Source organism: Vombatus ursinus, unplaced genomic scaffold (assembly GCF_900497805.2).
Source record: "Vombatus ursinus unplaced genomic scaffold, bare-nosed wombat genome assembly UNPS02014794.1, whole genome shotgun sequence".
Taxonomy (NCBI): Eukaryota; Metazoa; Chordata; class Mammalia; order Diprotodontia; family Vombatidae; genus Vombatus; species Vombatus ursinus.
Window position 1 is genome coordinate 22,815,338 of NW_020954572.1, and position 17,836 is coordinate 22,833,173.

A 17,836-nucleotide genomic window follows, 5' to 3' on the forward strand; every position below is an offset into this window, starting at 1 on the left:
AGGACCCAAACAATGACCAAGTGGGGCTTGGCCTGGGCCTATTGTTGGCCAATCAGTGAGAGCCTGAAAGGGTGTTGCAAAGGTGCAGGAAAAGATATATTCTCATGTCTCTTCTTAGGGGCCAATCTTCCTTAATACAATTTTATGGCCTTAATTTCTATTGTTTTGATGTTGAAGTTCATTCTCTTTTTCTTGCAGTTACTGTGAATATTGTTTTCCTGGTTTGACTTCCTTTACATTACATAACAGGGTGTTCAGGGAGGACTAGCACCTCTGGTATGAAGACATACTGAGTCCTCTTTTCAGAGCTGTTCATCCATGTTTGGTGTCCACCTTTCACCCAACTCCTACTTGTGACTTCAAGAAGCTGTAGCATGTGCAGCAGCCATACCCTGGTAAAACCATTTTGGGCTAAACCAGGTTGAGGGTAATCAACAAGTCTCAAAACCATCTGTGAGTTAGGGGAATGTCTACCCCAGGTAGACTTCCCCTGGCAGAATGGCCAGATGAGAACAATTTATTCTAATGGCCATGAAGGCATCTAAAGTAGGTACTGCGGAGAGCTTAGAGCTTGGTTAGATATTGAAGATGCTAAGGTCATCCACTGCTTCATGGCCAGTTGTCTTGTCATTGGACTTCTGGAAGAGAGAGTGAGGCTGATGACTTTGTGTCACTCTGCCTCACTTAAATCCAATTCACTGGAAAGTCAAGAAATCATCCTGTGATGTCACTGGTCCTCTTCAGAAAAATGACAAACAACAACAATAGGTTTTTCCATGCTTTTCTGGTTCATCATGTTCTTTGATTCTTCCAGCACAGTAATATTCCATTGTATTCATTTATCACTATTTGTTTAGCCATTCCTCAGCCCCTCTTTTAAATTTCCCACCTTAGCTTCCTCTTTGTTGGAAGGGAGACTGAGTTGAGCATGGGGAGTGTTAGGGAGAGGAGATTGTGGCAGCCTGTGACTCTTCTCTTTCTTCTTCCTTGATGGGACTGTGATATCCAGGCAGCTTGTGTCTTGTGGTGGTGGGAAGCATCCACAGACTTCCCAGATCAGAGGATCAAATAATTTTTTAGAGTTGGAAAGGGCTTTAGAAGCCATGCCATGCACATATGAAATGCAAACCATAATACTCAACAAATGGTCCACTAGCTTTTGAGTGAGAAAGTACTGCTCTCTATCTGACGACTTCTTAGTCTCCTCTGTTGGCTCATCACTCATATCATGTCCCTAATTGTGGGTGTTGCCCAAGACTGTGTCCTGGGTTCTCTTCTGCTCTCTGTACACTCTCTGGATGATTCCATTTGGTCCCATTGGTTTAATTATCTTCTCTATGCAGAAGACTCACAGATTGACCTATCCAGCATAACTCTGTCTGCTGAGAGCTAGGGTTATGTCACCAATCACCTACTGGATTTCCATTTGGAATTTCTTACAGACATCTGAAGTTCACCATGTTCAAAACAGAATTCATTATCTTTTCTGCCCAAATTTGCTTCTCTTTCAAACTTTCCTCTTTCTTTTGAAGGTACCTCTATTCTTCCAGTGTTTCAGGGTTCTAACCTCAATGTTATCCTCAATGCTTTACTCCCCCTCAATGTATATATGTAGTTATTTGCAAAATCTTGCCATTTCCTGTCTCCACAATATTTTTCCCATCAATCTATCACCTTCACACTGTGCACAGTTATCATCATTCACACTCTCACCACCTCATGCCTGGACTATGGTGAAGGCCTTCAAATTGGTCTCCCTGGCTCAAGCATCTCCCTATGCCAGTCTATCTTCCACGTAATTGCCAAAGTCATTTTCCTTAAGTACACATCTGGCACTCTACCACATTACTTCCTATTGCCTGCCTCTAGGACAAAATGTAAACTCTTCCATCTTTGGAAGCTCTTTACAACCTGGACTCAGCCTATCTTTCCAACCTCATCACGTGTTATTTTATGTCCTGCACTTTGTCTTCCAGGCAAACTGGTCTTCTCTCTGTTCCACAGCTTTCTGTTTCTCATTTCAGTGCCTTTGTACTGGCAGTCCCCCTTCTTGAATATACTTCCTTCTCACCTGCACTTCACTGAATCCTTCCTTTGCTCTGACACTCAACTCCAGTACCAACTTCTATACAAAGCCTTTCTTGATCTTCCCATCAGCTAGCACCCTTTCCTAATGACTTTGCATTTACTTGTTATTTATTTTGTATATTTGTTGTTGTTCAGTCATGTCTAATTCTTTGTACTTGTGGACCACACTGCCCATGGGGTTTTCTTGGCAAAGCTGCCATTTCCTTCTCCATATGTGTGTGACTGTGTGTGTGTGTATAGTATATACTTATATGTGTATATGTTGTCTTCCTGATGGAATATAAGCTTCTTGAGGGCAGATACTGTTTGTCTTTTTATCCCCAGTGCCTAGTACAGCACTGGAACGCAGTAGTGACTTAATAAATACTTGATCGATTGACTTAAATGATTAGGAGTTTTACTTGATATGAACCCTAAATTTAAGTCATCGATTCCATCCATCATTTCTGGTTTTGCCCTCTGGGACTATGCTAGAAAATTTGGTTTCTCTTTGACATACATTCAAAGACAGCCATCATGGCCTCCCTGAGATTTCTTTTCTCCAGGCTAAGCATTCCTAGTTTAAAAAAAAATTGGTTCTCATATGGAATAGAATTGAAGCCCTTCACCAATCAATTGTTCTCCTTTGGATGTTCTCCAGCTTATTGATATGGTGCCTAGAATTGAGCACAGTGATGTAGCTGTGGCCTGACTAGATCAAAACATAATAGAATGATCATCTTTTTACTTTTGGGAGCTACGCCCAAGATCACATGAGGTTTTACTTCCTGCTATATGAATGTTGATTCGTATTTGGTTTTATAATCAACTAATATCCCCATATCATTTTAGAGGAACTAATACTTAATAATCTAGCTTTTCCTATCTTATACTTGTATGATTTTAAATTTATCCTTATTAAATTTCATCTTATTTGATTCTACCCAATTTTCTAGCCAGTCAAAATGTTTTAGGTTCCTGATTTTGTCATTCATAGTATTAGCTATCTCTTCTAACTTTGTATCATCTGCAAATTTGATAAGGATGCTGTCTGTGCCTTTACCCAAGTCATTGATAAAAATGTTAAATATGCATTTCTTGTATTAAAAGGACAGTGATGTAATTAAATAAAGAAACCTGATAGCCATGTAGGAAGGAGTGCCTGGGATTAGGAAGTAGAGCTGTAGTTACCTGGGAATGATATTGGATACTATTCCTGACCACGTAGTTTTCAGGAGAGACCAAGTAATACTTTTAATTCTTGTATGAAATCAATGAATACTGATCTACAGCAAAGTTTTTATTGTGAATGAAAAGCTATTCAGAATTATGGGGAATTTTGTTTCCAGTCCTTGGGACCATTTATGGCTGGAGGGTTGATACAGGACCTGAAAGGGTCATGGCTTAGTAAACATGAGCTGGGCATATTGATACCAACTTACTATGATTTATTTTGCTTATTCTTATTAAAACCTGTATACAGGTATGTGGATAGCTAGGTGGCTCAGTCCTGAGTTCAAATCTGGCCTCAGACACTAAGCTGTGTGACCCTGGACAGGTCACTTAACCTTGTTTGCCTCAGTTTCCTCTTCTGTAAAATGAAGTGGAGAAGGAAATGGCAAACCACTTTAGTACCTTTGCCAAGAATACTCAAAATGGGGTCATGGAGAGTTGCTCATGACTGAAATGAGTTGGACAACAAATACAAGTATGTCTTTCTAAATGACTCTAAAACTAGTATAGCAGGTATGAGATCAAAGGGAGAGAGGGGGTGTTCAGTAGAAAGATTGAGAGTCAGTGGATTTGGATTTAAATCACAGCTCTACCTCCTAACTACCTTGGGCAAACATGGGCAAGTTACATGATCATTTTGGGACTGTTTTCCTCATTTGTAAAATGTTGGATTAGATGACTTTTGAGGTTCCTTTTAACTCCAAATTTATGATCCTATAATGGGGAGGGTAGTACCACACTGAATTGATTGGTGGAAATACTAACCCCTACCTCTAGATATATAAGAAACGGAAAAAACCAATTGGGAGAGTGACAGCTTGCTTCACTGAGAACAAGGGAGAGGTGTAGGCAGCTTGACAGCTACTCCAGAGTACCCTCTTGTGAAGAATTCAGAGAAATAGTGGAAGACTTCTATAAAATTATGCAGTTCAGAGAAAGCTAGACCAAAAGAAAAGTGTTCACAGTGATTCGTTATATAGTTAAAGTTAACAATACAAGCAACAAATTCTTGTTAGGTGCTCAGTAAAAATGACAAAAAGGGTCATGAACATGGGAGCTGCTATGTTAAGGTCAATAATATTCATTTTTGGAATTGGAGTTAACAACTGTAAAGTAATAAAAGTTTATAGACACAATCATTTACCTTCTTTGTTACTTGTTTCATTTTGCATGTTTGTTTTTCTTAACTTTTGTTCTTGTATACATATTTAAATACCTATAATTGTCAGTATTTCAATAGTTCGTGATTTCATCAGTGTGGGAACTTTTTCTGCTTCTGTAGATCATTCATTCAAGAAGCATTTATTTAATACTGAACCTATTTTGTGCCAGGGATTGTGAATATAAAGATAGCAACAGACTTTTACCCTTAAGGAGTTTACATTTTATTGTGGCCTAACAACATAAGGGTATGAGCAAATACAAATTAGAAACAAAATGATTTTTTTCTTGGGGGGGCATGGCAACTAGAGGATCTGGGAAGGCCTCATATAACCAATCAGCTAGTGTTTGTTAAGTGCATACTATATACTAGGCACCAGGAATATAAAGATAAGCTCAAAATGGTTCCTCCTGTCAAACAGCTTACATTCAATCTTGGGAAATCTATGTATGCATATAAGGAAATACAAAATGTAAATATAAGGTAATTTCTTAATGGAGGGAGGTATAAGCAGCTAGGAGCTGTTAGGGATCAGGAAAGGCCTCATAGAGGAGGTGATATAAGGTAATCCTTGAAGAAATCTAGGAAATTCCATTACATTCACATACTATAAAATGTGTTTAGCCATTCTCCATTTGATAGGCACCTTAGTTTCCAATTCTTTGTCAACACAAAAAAGAGCTGCTGTAAATATTTTTGTATATATGGGTCTTTTTCCCCATTTTTTGGTCTCACGAGGGTATAGGCCTAGCTGAGGTATCACTGGGTCAAAGAACATGCATAGTTTAGTAAATTTATGGGCATAGTTCCAAATTACTTTCTGAAATGATTATACCAATCCACAGTTGCAGTAACTGCAATAATGTGCCTTTTTTCCCACAGCCTCTCTGACATTCTTTAAAAATTAAAAAAAAATTATTTTGTTAAATATTTCCCAATTACATGTAAAGTGATTTTTAACAATCATTTTTAAAAATTTTGAGTTCTAAATTCTTTCCCTTCCTCCCACTCCTTCTTCCTCCTTGAGAAGGAAAGCACTTTAATTTCAGTTATACATGTGAGGTCATAGCAAAATATTTCCATATTAGCTATGTTGCAAAAGAAAACAATAAAAATAAAGTTTAAAAAAAAGTATGCTTCAATATGCATTTAGAGTTCATTAGTACTCTCTCCAGAGATGGGATACCTTTTGTTCATCATAGGTCCTTTGGAATTGTCTTGGATTTGTGATATATAAAAAGTTTGAGAGACAAAATTTCTAGGTAATTAATCATTTTATTAATCATAGCTAGTAAATAATTAATAAAAGAATGGTCATTTGGCTGTCTGTCGTGAACCAAAGACAGATCATGGTGTCCTATTGACACTTATATGCCCTTGGAAGAGTGGGTGTTCCCAACAGACAGCAATCGATTCTGGTTGGTTAACAATTAATGAGAAAATGAATATTATAATGAGAGGTGGAATTATTCTAATGAGGGGCTGGGGAATGTGACTTTGATTATGCCATTCTTATTAATCTCTACCCAGACTTCCCCCAGCCTGACCAATCTAGTAAAAAGATCTACCCTCAAGGAAGCCTGAGTTAAACACTTGAGCTGCCCCACCTGGGTGGGGTCTGAACAAGATTGAGGAGAAAGTTAATACAGTCTCATTATCAGCAATGTCCTTTGGATGCTGGCTGAATAACCTACAAGGGGCTGATTTCTGCATGAGGAAACAGAAAGGGGAAAACCTTAGTTCTAATTCAATAATATGATAATTATTAATATCAGAAAGAAATAATAATTTCTCTCAGATCATTATCTCAATCAGAGTAGCTAAGTCTTCACAGTTGATCATCCTTACAATATTGCTGTTACCATGTATAATGTTCTCCTGGTTCTGCTCTCTTCACTTTGCATGAGTTCATGTAAGTCTTACCAGGTTTTTGTGAAATCATCCTGCTCAGAATTTCTTATATGTTCAGTCATTTCAACTCTTTGTGACCCAATTTGGGGTTTTCTTGTCAAAAATACTGAGGTGATTTGCTATTTCCTTCTCCAACTCATTTATAGATGAGGGAATAGAGGCAAACAGGGTTAAGTGACTTGCCCAGGGTCACACAACTAGTAAGTGTCTGAGGTCACATTTGAATTCGGGGAGATGAGTATTCCTGACTCTAGGACCTGCACTCCATCCACTATGCCACCTAGCTGCCCAAGTTAACATTCTATGAATGTATAATTAATAACAGTCAAAAAATTAATGATCAACTATTTAGGATCCCTCTTAAATTTCAGTCAAAATAATTTCTTTGTCTTTATAATTAAGCATATTTTCTGAAAACTAACATGGTTGCTCATTCTTGGGGAGCTAAAATAAAAAAAAAAAAGGATACTATGCCCAATAAATGTTGTATATTCCTCCTGTCATGGGGAATGTATTTTTTACACATTTTGCTTTGGTGAATAAATGTAATATTGCAGGATACCCTTGGGCATCTTTTAAGAACTTAGGTTTCTGGTGACAGGGCTTGCTGGCCTGGGCACTTTAAGTTGCCTTCTTTTCCTTTCTATGATTTTTGTTCTCATGAACCCATGTGCACAAAGTCAGATTGTTAATCTTCTCTATTTCCAGTTGAGCTGACATGAACTTAAGAAACTTATGTGTAAGGAGGGAATTGGGGTGTTCCAATGAGAAGATAGACCCTGATATTTTTATGACTACTCTGTGGATATAGATAATTTTCTCTATGTTACCTATATTGAATGACTGACTTTTAATTAATAGAGTCTGTTCACCTGGAACAAGAGGAACCCTTCCTTCCTGTGTTTCACACGCAAATTCCTCCAGAAGAATATGAAAACTGTATGGAGCAAGCCAGGCAAGGTTTGTTTGATTTATGGGGTCATGCCCATTGATAGCATATTTTAGCCATAATTGACTGAAAATATAGACTTATATAATTGAGTTTTATTTGAAGTCTTTTAAAATTGCATTCATTTATATCATGTGATAGTTTCAATGGAATGAAAAAATGCTATATTTCATTAAAAATATATAACTTAAATCAGCAAATAAAAGCCATGTATTTTCCATCTTTTATGGTCATTCCTCCTCCTCTCTCAAAAGCAAATGGATCATGCTACCAAAGGGAGTAAGAGTAAAAATAAAACAGATTCCAGATGGTGAGGCATCAACAAAACTTTAGTTTGCTCAGAGTCTAGTAATTCCAAATCCATAAATAATCTTCTTAAAAAGTGTTCACAAAGAAATAAAATATAAATATTTCATCCTTCCCCAGAGAGTATTGGTTGCTGATTCAAACATTTTCCTCAAACGATCACACACTCATTTTTGACTTTGAGAATTAGCTATAAATATATTGGTGATATTTCAGCTTAATTCATTCTAGTGAGAAGGCCTGAAGTTTCTAGCACAGGATGTCTTCTAAGATGAAAGTAGTTTTTAACCAATTTTTTCTCTAGATGTTAGTATTAAAGATGAAGTTTTTGCAATTTAATGTACTTTTATATGACCTGAGCAGGGTAGACTCCTTTGCCCTTCTAGGGGGACTCCTATGACCTTTATGAGGAAGTTTGGAGGTCAGATTGACTGAAGGATTTATTTGGCAATTAGGATGGCCAGTTGAAGACAGGAAGTGTGATATAGGAAGTTTGGCATAAAGGATATCCCTAGGACACCCAAGTGGGATTCCTCTGGTGCAATAACTTTACTGATTAGAGACTGAGGAGGAAGATTTACTCAAGTTCCTTGATAAATAGGGAAACAAAAACTGAAGAATTGAGAGGACAACTTAGAGTTGTCGCAGCATTTTACCAAGTGTATTCCTGTGAAACTGGGTATAAAATCTAGAAAGTGTGTCTTTAGCTGTTTCTAGTAAAATTAAGCAGGAAACACCAGACATAGTGATAAGACTGAAGTCTGAGTTGTTAGCTTTTACGTATGCGTTGTGTTTTTAATGAAGAATTCATAAAGCAAAACACTAGTCTCATGTGTGTATGTGTGTGTGTGATGGTGATGGTTGTTAAACAGTGGTACTTAACTGCCCTATGATCAGTCTTACCTCACCTTTGTCCAGTAGCTCACTCCTAAATTAAATTTTTCTATTTTATATCTACTGGTTCCTGGAAAAGGTCTATCACCTTTGATGCCTATAGTTGTAACTCATCTTAAGCAAAAATTCTACTCACGACGTAGGGGCCAACACTTAAACTTATCTTAGGCAATAATTATGTCTAACAGTTATACTATCCCCACAATAGAGAACTCCTCTCTTCATTAGAGATTTCAGCTTGAGTATAGAAAAAACAAAAGCGTTTTACTAAGAATTTCTTTGAGGGTTATAGTCAGATGTCTCACTTTTAAAAAGTTGAATGTTCATGTAATACTGGAATCTCTTAAGATTTTTCTGTTTATGATAGTAAATGTTTGACATGGAATTTTTAAATGACATTAATTAGAAAACCTCTGCTTCTTTCATATCAGGGTCTGCATATCAAAATGAAAGTAATAAATCATTGATTAAACCAGAAAAGAAGCCACAGAGAGAAAACTATGGTGAACTCAAGGGTAAAAAAAATCAGGATTTCATTAAGAGAAATATAGAGGTATGAATTTAGAATTTGTAAAAGTCTCAGATTTGGAATGAAATTAGTTTTTAAAAATTGAGCGGTTTACAGACTGCTGTTAAATGACTGTCTCTGATAATGTTTTATAATTTGTTAGCAAGTACATGTGTAATATTTTGTAGTAGTAAAGTACTGAAATTTATTTCATCAGGTAGGATTGAAAATCTGATTCATCATTTGAGCCATATCATGGCTTTCCTTTTTTTTCTATCAAAATAAAGTTAATTGAACACATGTAAAATATGTTGGTCTGGTATCTTCAATACCCCATCTAGCTCTAAAATCTGAAAATCCTGTGACATTCTTAAAATCTGAAAGCTTGGTCACATACTGCGTTATGTGCCCAATAGGTAGTGATTAGAAGCTCCATAGTGTATTGGAAGCAGGCAACCCAGATTGGAGTCATAGATCTGATAATCTGCCAGATTTGAACAAGCCACTTAATCAATCAGTTAGTAAACATTTATTAAGTAACTACTGTCTGCCAGACACTACGAAACATTTAACTTCTATGATCTGCAGTCGCCTTATTTCTGAAATGAAAATAATTGCATTATATACATCACAGGGTTATTATGAGGATAAATATGAGAGTATATGAAAGCACTTTCAACTATAAATCAGTATCCATAACCAATCCATCAATAAGCATTTATCAAACACTATGTGCTGGGCATTGTGCTATGCACTGCGCATACAAAAGGAGGCAAAAGACAGTCTGTGTCCTCAAGGAGCTCACAATTTAATGGTGATAATTAATAAGGGTATAAGATAAATTAAATACTGCTGCAAGAAAAGGCAGTTATAGGAGAGAGGCCTGGGAGTGAAAGATTCCAAGCAGAACCTATGGTGCTTATGGGAGTGAGCCCCTTTCCCCTCCCTCTTGGTTTTAGGCTTCAACTTGCTGATATAGCTTATCTAGGAGAATATTACTCATTTCTTGTTATTAATTGCCCTCCCCACTCATTATTTCTCCTGCTTCTCACCTCGGACAGGGTAAGGAAAACTCTAGCAGGCTGACCCCAGGCATGTGATGTCTGAGGGAAGAAATCTTTACTTGGACACTGATGTAGGACTCCCACTGGGGGTTGGGGGTGGAGAGAAACAGGTTGTGTTTCTGGACTCATCCTTTCCCCAACTCCTATAACAGCAAATAACATTAAACATAAAGCAAAGGTTTGTGGTTGCTAATTTCTTTTATATGGCAATGCGATTAACAGTTTTGGGGGAATGGGCAGAAAGCACAGGGGAAAAGGGTTCCAGAAGGGTGTTGTGCAGAATATAGTTTGCAAAAGCCTGTAGTAACAGGGTGTGTTCCTCGTTTGACTTCTTTTCTCCCTGTGCAGAGGCCAAAGATATCTCAGAGATGCTTTTTGGTTGCTGGACTCCTGTCCCTACCAACTAAGAGGCAAGAATGAAAGATGGGGAAAGGGTCTTATGAATGATCCTCCAGTATATTACAATCTGCCAGCATGGCCATGGCCCTGGCCCTGCCTGGGGTCTGCACAGTGGTGGTCAGTTTTTGTAGGAAGGAGCAGAGGAGCACAATTTCTCAACTCTATAATGTCCTTGAGGACCAATCCAATTCTCATCCTCTTGACCAGTTTCCTCTCTTCTTTTCCTTGCCTGAATTCTTTGTAAACAGTCTCAGAATATACCCAGTTTAATGATATTGGCGGCTGGTGGGTCTGGGGGAAAAAATTTCCATTTTGTAATGATGGGCTACAATGGAAAGATCTCCCTTTACCTTCAGATGTCTAGCAACAACATATAGGAAGCAGATTTTCTCATTCAGTGTTTCTATTTTAAAATTCTATTTTATTTTCTGAAGCTGTCAGTAAGAAGGGACTGCTTGTAATGACTGCAACTGTGAAATGGGCCAATGTCATTAACTCTGTACAAAGTATATCCCAACTACTGAATATAAAATACTATTGCACACAAGTTTGACCATAATAATGGGACTTTGAAAGATAGAGGTGGGAGAACTTGATAATCAACTTTTGTTTTCTGGCGCTATAAATATTCTGTTCATAAATTTTGCAGCTGGCTCAGGACTCAAAAAATGTAGTCTTTATGATGGATAAAGAAAAAAGAAGATTGATTGAATTATTAAAGGATATAGACAATGGACAAGATACACTTCCAAGTACTGAGGTATGTCGATACTGATACTTTGTGTCTTGTAGATTTGCTCATTCAGCTGTACATTTAAAAACTGATGCCATTTTGCCACCAATTTATATTGACTGTCCGAGGTTTGAGACAGCTTGGTGTAGTGGATAGAGTGCTGGACATGGATTCGGGGAACCTGGGTTCAGAGGCTGTTTCTGACTCCTCCTACTCATCTGACTACCAGGAAGTTGCTTCACCTCTCTGAGCCTTGGGAATCTCCAAGACTTTTCAGAATTATGGATTGGTTGTGCTCAGTGTGCTGATGAAGTCACAGCCTCTTGAAGTATTGATGAGGCTTACTGTGATTTTTCTCATTTTATGAGGCAGGTAGGTGGTGTAGTGGATAAGATAGAGTGCTGGATATGGAGCCAGGAAGACCAGAGTTCAAATCTGGTCTCACCTTCATCTGGCTTAGTTTGCTGAACTGTAAAATGGGGATAATAATAGTACCTATCTCTTAGGGTTGCTGTGAGGATCAAGGATATTTGCAAAGCACTTTTCAGAACCTTAAAGCTCTGTGGAAATATTAGCTCTTATCTTGTTGTTATTATTGGAAGTGGCCAGAGTTATTTTTTGTAAACTCTACAGAATTTTGTTTCAGAAGCAATCCTTAATTTTCCATTTTCTCTAGTTAAAAAGTGGTTCTATGATGACTATCTATGATCAAAACCTTACTCTGATGTTTCATGGCATCAAAGTGAAACTGAACCCCAAAAGGCATGTAATTAGAGTATAAGCTCAGTTGCATCTCACAAAACTGGAAAAGCTTTTTTGAGTACATGTACAATGATGAACTGTCTATTTGTCTCTGAAGACTCAGTCTAGCTAAAAGGATCAGAGAATCTACTCTCAAAATGGTGGCCACCACAGGATGCATTTTTTCAGCTAAAACAACTCATGAAGACTCTCTCCTAAGGCTGTAGTTTTCATCAGAGGAATGAGTCACTGATCATTGAAATGTTGGAGTATAATTATAAGATATTGGTTATTAAAATATGAATCTCTGTAAGCCATTGAATAAGCCAGTTTAGGCCAAAAAAGAGAATTCAGTTCAGACTTGGAAAATTACCTTTTGGTCATTAATTGCATATATTTCCTAGAATCATAAGATCATAGGTTTATCCCTGGAAGGAACCTCAAAGTCCATGGAAATCAGTCCCTTCATTTTACAGATAGGAAAATCGAAGCCCATAGACCTGAAGTGATTTGCCCTTCATGTAAGTAGATATGCAATGGGTAGGAGAGCCAAGATTTGAACCCAGGTCCTTTGACACCATATCCAGCACTCTTGACTGTACACATTTCCTCCCATTGTTTCTTGTTTTAGCTCACATCACTTCTAGTTAGGAAGATTCTACTTATTTTCAAATTATTATATAACTTTTTAGAATTATATGTTACTATAAATGAATCCTGCACAACTTTTCATATGTATGTATCTTTAACTTTTTTCACATTATTAAGTAAACTTAACCATAGAATGTTCTTGAGGCCTATTGCTACTCAATTGCCTTATTCCAACAGAATATGAGTTAAAATTCAGATATTGTTAATCAATCAGAACTTTCTAGTGAGTTAGCATCTGAGACTATATTGAACTTTGAATTAAATATTGGATTGAAGTAATAAATCATGCCTACATAGTTTATATTATGTATCTTCATTTATTCTATGTTCTAGACAAATGACAGACTCTCCCCTGATCTTGTCCTGCTTCACTAGCTGTGTGACTTTGGGAAAGTCACTTAACCTCTGCCTCAGTTTCCTCAACTGCAAAATAGGCATAATAATAGCACCTACAATGTAGGGTTGTCATGAGGATCGAATGAGGTAATATTTATAAAGTGCTTAGTGCCTCATACATAGTAGGTGCTTAATAAATGCTTATTCTTCCTTCTTTGCATTTGTGCCAACTATTCCCCAAACTTTCCCTTCTTTCTTATCTCTGCTTCTTGAAATCTTCTCTTCTTTTAAGGCCAAGCTCAGATGAAGTCTTTCTTTATTCCTTCCTCTTCCCTGACCCAACTTTTTACCTCTGAAGGTAAAAGTGACCTCTCCCCACCCTCCTCAATCTTTCGTAGAGCGTTGAATCTTTCCTTCCACTCTATCATACCCTAATTGGACTTCGGTCATATACCCCCAAGTAGATTGCAAGGACCTTGAGGTTAGAGTCTGGGTCATTTTTCACCTTTGTATCTCTGTGTGTAGCATCATGGCTTTGCACAGGTGTTTAATAAATATTTATTAGATTTGGTTGAATTTACAATAGCTAATTAATCTTTAGGAGGCAGTGTGGCCTGAGGAATACATAGCTGGCTTTGGAGCCAAGTAACCCCGGGTTTAAGTCCTGCCTTTGAGACTTATTGGTTATGATTCAGGGCAAGGCAGAATTTACTTCAAAGTGGATCGTTAGCCTCTCGGTGCTCTTAACAACTTTCTAAGACTTTCAGTTGCAGAGAAGGTGCCAACCTGCTCTGGCAGTTTCCTTATTGAGAATTTCTTGTACCAAATGAAATCAGAGGTCTGGTTCCTCTCATTAGTTAAGCTTTTAAAGTACCTAACTTATTCCTTGGGAATGATTTACTTACTGATAAATTTGGCCAAATTTAAAAACATTTGTGGGAGTAAAATAGTTTTTCATACTGTTGCTCTCGATAAAAGATTATTATGGCTTCCTCAGTTTGTAAAAGAGAGGCTGTCCAGATTTCAACCAGATTGTGGAAGGCTTTGGATGCCAGAGACAGGAGTTTATACTTATTTGTAGGCAAAGGGGAACCAGTGACCATTCTGAGTAGAGGAGTAAATTGATCATGGTATTGCATTAGGAAGATTACTTTGGAGAGGGTACAGATTGGAAGCAGGATTATTGATTACAAGGCTACTATGATAGTTTTTTTCCAACAAAAGGAGAGGACTTTAACTACAGTGTTGGCAGCAGGAGTAGAGAGAAGGGGACAGATATGAGGGATTTGTGGAAGTAGAAATTGATAAGATTCTTTTAATTTCTTTTTTCATATTTAGTGAAAATATATGGTGCATTCGCTGTTCTTCAGTTAGATACTTGGTTGTTCATTGTAATATCCCATTTTACAGGTCAACTTCTTTTTCATTAGAGGTTTAGGGTATTAGGTAACTCTTAGCCAATCTAAGCTTCCTTGGGTAAACTTCAGGAAATTATAGCTTTGCATGAATATCCTAGCAACTTTGCCCTTGCTTCCCTTTTAGGATGGTGAGAATGCCTGGCTCATACCAGAAAAAGGATATATGTCTGCAGCACATACAGAGCGTGAGCAACTAGCTCAAATAGATTCCAAACTGCAAGAACGATTCTTTTTAACTTCCTTGGGGTTATCCAATGATTTTTCAGGAGTGGACAATCAAACTGGTCAGGTATGGTCAATCCAAGACTATATGGATATTTTTAGTTGTCTTAATGCTAAAACTGGTTTATAGTAATTGGCTAAACTCTTCCTTGAGAATGGTTTCTGTTTAACTACTTTTTGATATGACTGCAGCAGCAGGAACAGCATCTGCTTTGAATGTCTCTTTTCCTTTCTTTCATTTCCCCCTTGTCCCCATTTCTTCTTTCCTCTCACCTCTACATGATTCGTAGAAGGATCGTCTGAAACTGTGTATGTTTGAGAAGCATGGCTGGCTTTAGCTTTCTCTTGATTGCTAAGGGGACTGGAAAGAAGGTTCATTTAGATTCCTGAAAGCCCTTTCACTGTGACCCTGGTGTTAGCAGTGTCAGCCACACAGTGTCTACTCAACTTTGTTCTTCCAGGTATTTTAACTTAGTTGTGAACAACATTGTGAAATTTACACTTTGTTCTCTTTGCATTTCCTCTTTTCATTGGATTCATTAAATAGTCTTTCTTATTCATTCCTGGTGGAAAGGTAGTGAAATGACAGAAACAAAAAAAACTTAAGGATTGTTGGGGAATTGCTAAGAAAAATGCAAAATTCATTTCCACCCTTGTCTTTAGTACTTTAGCAGGGGATGGGGAGAGGTCTCTTCTGTAGAGAAAATCTTGAAACATGGCGATTATAGTTTTCCCAAATCATGCATTGTTTGGTATTAGATACATGTGATTTCTCTGAGTCTTTCCAAAATTAGTGGGACAGATTCCTTCTCTCTACATATGGTTTTCATTAGAGTCAAGCAGACAAAAAACAGAAGAAAACAAAATAAAAATATGTAGCTGACAAAAGGGATATTTAAGCCAAGCTCTCTTTTTTTTAACAACTAAGTAGAGTCAGGTCAAATAAATCTATATATATCTTGTTCAAGTCTGTCTTATTATCTACCTCTAGTCCATTGTCTCTCTGTCAACAGTATCCATGCCTTCTTACCCTCTATGATTTCTGTCCTTGTCCTTCTGTAGGCCCTCCATGGAAGATCCATTTAACATGCCAGAGGTATTCTTCCAGAATGTTTAATATTGTGTGGTACCAACTGGTGTTTAAACCATCCACATATGCAGGATAAATAGGAGATAATTAACAGAGGGAAGGCATTCTTTCCTGCAGAAGGTGGGATTTTGGTTAAGACTAAAGGAAACCAGGGAGGTTAGTAGTTAGAGGGGATGAGGGAGAGCATTCCAGGCAGGGGGGATAGCCAGAGGAAAACATCTGGAGCTAAAATATGGCTTTGTTTGTAGGACAGCCACAACACCATTGTTACTGGGTCAAAGAGTACGCATGAGGAGTAAGGTGTAATAAGACTGGAAAGGTAGGATGGTAGTAAAGGGCTTCGATTGCCTAATAGAGCATTTTGTATGTGATCCTGGAATCAACAGGGAGACACTAGAGTTATTGAATAGGGGGAGGTGTGTGTGACATGATAGGACCTGTGCTTGAGGAAAATCACTTTAGTGGCTGGATGGAGGATGGACTGAGGAATGGAGTGAGGAGAGACTTGAGGCAGGTAGATTCACCTTCAGGCTATTTCAATAATCCGGGTGTGAGGTTATGAAGACTATAGTAATACGTTAATGAAATTTAAAAAAATGTTAATACTTTGTTATCCCTTTATGAAATGTGAAGAGACTCTGATTGGATTGAAAAGGGGCCCTTAACTGACTAGGCTGCCACCACAGTGGAATTTGAGTTTGTCAGCTTGAGTGATTTTAAGACATAGTTGAGATGCATTCATCAGGAAGCAGAAACCTATCTGCCATGGAGACAGATAGAGACAGGAGCAGCACTGAAGGCAAAAAGAAGCTTTAAATAGTGACACCCTGGCAGCATTAGTAAGAGTCGCCTGGCTGCAAGAGACAACTAGCTGTGGTAGGCAACAGCTGAGCTGTGAGGAAGAGTAGACTCAGGAACTAAGTGTAGATACTCTGCCCAGGGAGAAGTGTAGCTTGAACTCAATGAGGAGACAAAGGACACCCGCTGGGCCTTGTGGTACCAAAGGTAGAGTTTCCTTTGTTACATGTGTTCCGTACATGTATGCCCCTTTACCTTTGTACTCTGCGTTTGTACTTTCTCTTCTCTCAGGTGCTTCATAGATTTGTGGGAGAGTGTGCTCCAGTTTTATTGGGGAGGGGGTGAGGAATGTTTTGTGACTATTGACTTGCCCAAATCTTATAGGCAGCAAATAGCAGAGCTGAGATTTGAACCCAGGTCGTCCGACCTTATTGGAGGAGGGCCTTTAAAGCAATGTTTCGCTCCAGTTGGAGGAGGGTCTTTAAGGCAGTATTTTGCTCCATGGAATCAAATCCTTTTTTTTTTTTTCAGATAATCAGCAGAAATAATCATGGTGGGATGTTATATTCACTACTCCTTTTAGTCAGTTGTGTAACTATAAAGATACAGTGTTATGCAGAATATAGCTTGCAAAAGCCTTGTGGCAGCATGTCATGTTAGATGTGTACTAGATTAGTAGTCAGAAGACCTGGGTTCAAATTGTGCCTCTGCCACTTTCTGGCTATTTGACCTTGGGAAAGTTACAAAACCTCTCTGGGCCTCAGTTTTCTTATCTGTGAAATAAGAGTGATGAACTAAATAGCTTCTTTCAGTTTTAACTCTATGATCGTATGATCTCTAGTTAAACCTTTATTGAAGCCTTCATTGTGCATATATGTTGTTTGCAAAGATATATAGAGATGGGCAAGCTGGCACATAGGTCGTTAGTTATTGATTTATCAAGGGTTGTTGCTGGCCATTTATCTGATCCTATTCAATAATAAGGATTAAGTATTGGCAGTTCTATGCTTACCCTGGCAATTATGCATTCCATACAACGCCAGAGGGTACTGGGGGAGATGTTAAATGCTCTGTTTTTCAGAGACTTGGCAACCTCTGTCACCTAACTCTGCTCCTCTTGTGGGTGGCCGTGCTGATTTTGTTATTCTAGAGGGTATGGCATATTTTTGTGTATTTATCCATTTAGACTTTATGGCTTATTCCTCCCACCCCTCACTGGGAGGAAACTGCTCTCCTAACTTTGGACTGTTTCAATGAAGCTATATTAACTATGTAGTTATAATGAATTCAATGTAGTTATAATTAATTCAATGAAGCTATATTAACTATGTAGTTATAATTAAACTATGTAGTT

At 37.9% G+C, this 17,836-nt stretch overlaps 1 protein-coding gene across 2 annotated transcripts in view; it reads left to right on the forward strand.

Moving 5' to 3' along the window:
- FSIP1 (fibrous sheath interacting protein 1) overlaps window positions 1-17,836 on the forward strand; it is a 263,273-nt gene that overhangs the window by 37,294 nt on the left and 208,143 nt on the right. For both annotated transcript variants that reach the window (XM_027870093.1, XM_027870092.1), the window contains 4 exons: window positions 7,235-7,333; window positions 8,954-9,075; window positions 11,143-11,253; window positions 14,497-14,661. In XM_027870093.1, coding sequence (XP_027725894.1) covers window positions 7,235-7,333; window positions 8,954-9,075; window positions 11,143-11,253; window positions 14,497-14,661 — 497 coding nt within the window. The remainder of the gene's footprint in view (window positions 1-7,234; window positions 7,334-8,953; window positions 9,076-11,142; window positions 11,254-14,496; window positions 14,662-17,836) is intronic.